Source organism: Antechinus flavipes, chromosome 3, assembly GCF_016432865.1.
Source record: "Antechinus flavipes isolate AdamAnt ecotype Samford, QLD, Australia chromosome 3, AdamAnt_v2, whole genome shotgun sequence".
Lineage (NCBI taxonomy): Eukaryota > Metazoa > Chordata > Mammalia > Dasyuromorphia > Dasyuridae > Antechinus > Antechinus flavipes.
The window spans coordinates 544,808,589-544,814,588 of NC_067400.1; the positions used below are offsets into that span (position 1 = coordinate 544,808,589).

The following is a 6,000-nucleotide window of genomic DNA, read 5'->3' on the forward strand; positions in this document are numbered from 1 at the left end:
CATTGGAACATAATTGCCAAATTTCAAAAACCCCAGATTAAATAGAAAATTTTGCAAGAAACAATAAAAAAAATCCAAATATGCTGGAACTACAATTAGCAGCAGCCATAATGAAGGACCCCAAGTCCTGGAATCAAATCTACCTACAATCAAAAGAACTACACTTGTAACCAAAAATATCATATCCAGCAAAATTATGTGTAATATTGAACAAGAAAAAACGCATATTCAACAAACTTGCACATTTTCAGGACTTTCTATCAACCAAACCTGAATTTAATAGAAAATTTAACATATGTGAGCCAGTACCAAAAATCGATTACAAGGAACTCAACAAGGACAAATTGCTTGTGTTTTTTTAACAAATGAAAAATGAATACCATACATTTAAGACATCATTAATAACAGGGCAGCTCAAAAGAAAGATTGGAGCAGAGTTAAAGCAAAAATGACAATTCTACAAATGGGGTACAAAGGAAGAATCAACAAAGAAGCATTGGTGGAAGAAGGGCTCATAATTCTGAAAATCTATTCACATCAGAAATTGGTTAAATAGGCAATAGACTGGGAAGCAAAGGGTAGGGGAAGCAGACAAAAGAGGGATCCATGTGTGGGGGGAGGTTAAGTAATAGCAAGATAAGTTAGGAGCAGTATTAAAGCAATAAAGGAATAGGAAAGATATATTTGTATATGAACAGGGCATGAGAGGTGTGTATCTATGTCTGTGTACGTATATATCTATATATGTAAACATATCCTTTGTTAACTACTAGCCTTCTTGAGGGAGATGGAAATGAAAAGGGGAAAAAAGAATAAAGTTTAAAAAAAAAGATAAGCAACAGAGAACAAAAGAACAATTTTCAAGGAAGTAAAGAAAAGATGGACACTGGTGAATACACTTTCTTCTATTAATATTTATACTTTCTTGATCTGGTAAATTGTTGTTATATATTTGGAATCCTCCCTGATGTTTTGCTGAGCACATGACAATGTTATCTTTTGTTTCATTTTGTTTTGTCTTCCTTTTCTGTTTTTTTCTTTTTCTTATTTTTTAATACAATAAATTATAAGAAAAAAACATTGAATTGGTTTTGTCCTTTTAAAAAGCAATCTGTATATAAAAGACTGTTATTATATATATATATATGTATATATATATATAGAGAGAGAGAGAGAGAGAGAGAGTGTATTATGTATAGTCTTTAGTCTTGGTTCTACTTAATATGTGGAAATGTTCTTTTTATTGGTTTTGCTCAATTCAGAATAAAAAAAAGAAAAGAAGAATCAATAGAATTCGTTGAAGTTCAGGAGTACAATTAGTAACCTACAAATTTAGCAGATGTGGGAGGAATATAGTGAATAATGGAGGGTTAAGAGATGATGCTTATGATTGTTTGTTTTTTACCAATAAATGTGGAAGTATAAAGCATGGATGTGCCTCACTCTACTCAAAAGATGTTCCCTTAAAATCATGTACATATTAATTTTGAGTTCAATTTAAAATCTCATTTTCAATACAATGAAGAGCTTTTTAAAAAAATGAACCACTGAAAAGAATGCTTTTGTAATGCAAATATTGTCCTTGCTATGTTTCATATTTTGAAATAGCTGGGTTTTTTCCAAAGTAGGAATCTAATAAAATACAAATTTAATAGCTGACTGACCTTTAAATCTGGTTTTGTTTGTGGCTTAAAGATGCAGTTCCATTGAAATTTTGTAGGTTTCTAATGTCCTATGATTTTAATATTCTTTTTCAGGCTCAATTTGAAAGGGATTTGGCACATTAAGATCACCAAGATAAAAAAGTAGAAGAGTTAGACAGCAGCTTTCACTCAATTGGGTTCAGTCTATGTACTTATTTCTCTAAACTGTATTATCCCTTTTCTGCGCTTACTGAAATCTCTTATTCACAACTAATTTTTAAGTTCTTATGCCTTCCAGGACACCTTGTTTGTTCCCTCTGCTGAAAATGCTATGAGAAATCTTTTTTTGGTGCATCTCTTCTCTTTTAATGTGTTTTCAACTAGTACTCTGGCAGTGAAGTATCTGTACCATCTACTGAAAAGGAAAGCTTAAGCAAAGTTTTCTTAAATGATCTCAACCAACTTGTAAAGAACTGAGCAGACAACAACTGCTTTACTTATCTTGCTGGGACTGGTCAAATAAATAAACACTTCTTTAAGTGTCTATGATGTGTCAAGTATTGTGCTAGGAGTTACAAAGACAAAAATTAGACAGTTCCTACTCTCTGGGAACTTACCTTCTTAAGGGAAGGAGGGGGAGAGTGACAACAATTACATATACAGCATTTTTAGAATAAGTAAAAAATACTTGGGCAGTTAGGATAGATAGTACTGGGCTTCGGATCAGGAAGACTTATCTTCTTGGATTCAATCCAGTCTCAACTACTTACTAGCTAGAGTGATCTTGGGCAAATCACTTAACCCTGTTTGCCTCAATTCCTTATCTGTAAAAATGAGCTGGAGAAGAAAATGGCAAATTATTCCAAGATCCCTGCCAAGAAACCAATGCTAGGGGCAGCTAGATGGTGCAGTGGATACAGCACTAGCCCTGAAGTCAGGAGGACCTGAGTTCAAATCTGATTTCAGATACTTACCACTTCCTAGCTGTGGACACTGGGCAAGTCACTTAACCTCAATTGCCTCAGAAAAAAAATAATAAAGAAAGAAAAAAAGAAACCAATGGCAAATTATTCCAAATTCTCTGCCAAGAAACTCCAAAATGGGATCACAAATGACAGAACAACTACAAAAGTAAGTTATTTGAGGGAGTACTATGAAATACATAATTATGTAATATATATAAGTAATATAAAATAGTAAAATAACTTTAAAAATAAAATATTTGAGGGAATAAGGGTCTGAGTTAAGTAAGTAAAGGCTCACTCTAAAGTTAAGTCAAAAAGACAATAAAGAATCCTATGAGGTAGAGGAAAGGAGAAAGTATAGTATAGGAATGGCAATGAAAGATGGAGTCCCCTATGTGAGGGACCAATAAGGACAATTGGCTAGAAAGTAGTATATGCAAAGGAGAATAATGTATAAAGAGGCAGAGAAGGTAGGCTAGAGCCAAATTATAAAGGAACATTAGAAATCATGCTGAGGAGTTTATGATTTAAATTTTATCTTAAGGGCAATAGAAAGCCATTATAGCCTATTGACGAGGGGAGTGACATGGTCCAGTTTGCGTTTAAGGAAAAATATTTTGGCAGCTTTGGGGAAATGCATTAGAATGGGAAGAGATTTGAGTCAAGGAGGCCATTTGGAAGACCACTGTAGTAGTCCAGGTAGTAGAAACAAGACGGCAATTGTACAAGTAGCAATTAGTGTGATTTGAAGCAGGTTGTGGTTCCTTTAAGAAACTGTATTTCCTATTGATCTGTGATTCCTTTCAGATTCCCAGCCCCTCCTGGCTGAGGCATATTCTCCCCAAATAAGTTGTCTTTCCAGGATGTCAGACATTCAATTACAAATCCTGGTCAAAAGCATCCCTTTGAATTCCAATAGGAGATCTGGGCTTGAACCAGCCCCCAATCTGACTTGCTTGGGCTTCCCAACCTCTGCCAAGACACCTAATATAATAAGCTTCCATCAATTACAGTCTTTGCAAATGGACCTCGATGACTCACTCAGCTGCCAGGACTTTCTGTGTTCTCAGTGCAAAACTCCATTCTCCATAGATCTGCCACTATAGAAGTCGGTCTCTGGGTAAACTGATTTCTATCCAACAATAAACTTTTCATTTGCAACTAATATTCAGGAATGAGTGAATTCTTTCACTCCTAGAACCTACGGCCGATTTAAATGGAATTCTTAATAACTCTCTTATAGCCACTGACTTCTAGACCACCAGGAATCTAGACCACTCTAACACTATCAGATTGAGGGGACAAAATTTCACAATTGATACTGAGGAGTTGAGAATAATGAACAGGATTTGACTAGGAATGCCACTGAAATAGGGAAATTTGAACAAGTTATGTGTAGGGGGGAGATGGTGATAAAGACTTCTACTGTTAACATATTAATGTGAATTGTTTGTGGTAATACAGTATGAAAATAGGAAGTTAATGATGCAAGACTGAAGCTCAAGAGAGAGTGAGAGAGAGAGAGAAAGAGAGAGAGAGAGAGAGAGAGAGAGAGAGAGAGAGAGAGAGAGAGAGAAGGTACCATAGATATATAGGCTATATTTCAATCCATGAGAGACAATGGTTTCACCAGGTAAAAGTATATAAATGATATGATGACATTTATACTATTCTCTTCCCAGGATGCTTTTGAGGAGCAAAGAACAGTTACCTAAAATACTTAATAACCAGGAAAGGCTATTTTCTACCTTTTCTTTCTTCCTCAGGGTTAGTAAATAGCCCTCCTTCTCACTCCCCACCCTCCAATCACCCTTGAAAATAGCTTTCTCATCAACAGCATCGTCTTTGGTTAAAATACTTACTTGAGTTTCTCCCAGATCTCTTCACCAAATTTTTCAATCACAAGAGATTGCAAGCAGGTGTTGATAAACCCATACTAGAAGAGAAACCAAGAAAAAGAGGCATAAAAATGCATTTATAGACAACTTAATGGTCTCTTTTAGGGTAAGTGAAATGACATCCACTTTGGGAAACTAATTATGCCTTTTTCTTGTTTCCAGTGAGTTGATTTGTTTAATAGTTATACTGAGCCTTAGCTTCATGCAGACCTAGCAGCCCATCAGTAGTTTTCTTTTTTCCATAGAGAATTTAGGTTAACTAAATTTGAAACCAAATTATAATTAGAGAAGGGTAGAAGAGGCATTCTATGTTGATTAGATTCCTCTTGAAAATAGTAATATTGGCCTTGTTTAAAGATTAAGTCCAAAATAGAGGAGAGGATGAGGCAGGAATATACATCTGTATTTAGATGATCTAGAAAGCATAGAGAGAACAAACAATTGCCCTTAGGAGAGAACATTTTTTTGCTAGCTTTCCAACTCATTCCATGTCCCCCCTTTCTATTCCACAGCATTTAGAATTCCTAGTTGCATAGGCCCTGTAATGAACAAAGGTATAACAATTATTTTTCCACCTTCAAAAATTGGACCCAGGATCTGACAAAAGATATTTCCTTTGAAATGCTTCATTAAGGGGCAGTTAAGTGGCACAGGGAGATAAAGTGCAGGCCCTAGAGGTAGGAGGATCTGAGTTTGAATTTCATCTGAGATATTCAATAGGTATATGACTTAGGTAAATCACTAAACCCTGATTGCCTCCAAAAAAATAATAATAAGGAAAGCCTCATTAAACATATACTTTCTTGAAATATAATATAAGGGATGACCCATTCCTATACATTCTCCTTCTCATGGTTTGGCTTTGGAGCCTCTCCTCTCCCCCAAACTTTTTCACTTGTAAAGAATGCTGAGGGCTCAGGTATTTCACACCTGCTTGGGTCTTGTCACCATTCTCCTCAGAATTTCCCCAGCCCTTACTCTTAGGAATAAGGGGGACTGAGGAGTTAAAGTTGTCTGACATTTTTCAACTGAGTGACCTCCAAACAGAGCTTTCAAGAAATTCAGAGTTTTTAGCTGAAAAGGTATTAAACATGGTGGGAGGGGGAGGGAAAGAAATTTATTTTTATCTTACAGTCTCACAAAATTGGTGGAGACACTTGAGAGCATGGGTCAGGTACCTAACCATCAATCCTGAACCTGATTCCAAAGCCTGTCCTCTATCAACTACTCCAGGCCATGTCTCTGAAAGGGACCAAAAGTGGTATTATAAGGAGTGGGAAACTCATCTGTCTCTTGGGCCTTAAACTTTTTTTTTATTAAAGCTTTTTAATTTTCAAAAGACATGCATGGATAATTTTTCAACATTAACCCTTGCAAAATCTTGTGTCCCAATCCCCCCCTTCTACCCTTCCCTCTCTCCTCTAGATAGTAAGTAATCCTATATATTAAACATGGTAACAATATTTTAAACTCAATATATGCATATACATATAT

The 6,000-nt window shown here is 35.5% G+C and overlaps 1 protein-coding gene across 1 annotated transcript in view; it reads right to left on the minus strand.

The window, feature by feature from the left end:
• LOC127557383 (guanylate cyclase soluble subunit beta-2-like) overlaps positions 1-5,527 on the minus strand; it is a 77,952-nt gene extending 72,425 nt beyond the window's left edge. The window contains exons 1-2 of the mRNA XM_051990717.1: positions 5,402-5,527; positions 4,471-4,544 (exon numbers count right to left, since the gene is read on the minus strand). Coding sequence (XP_051846677.1) covers positions 4,471-4,544; positions 5,402-5,527 — 200 coding nt within the window. The remainder of the gene's footprint in view (positions 1-4,470; positions 4,545-5,401) is intronic.
• Positions 5,528-6,000: the final 473 nt, after the last annotated feature.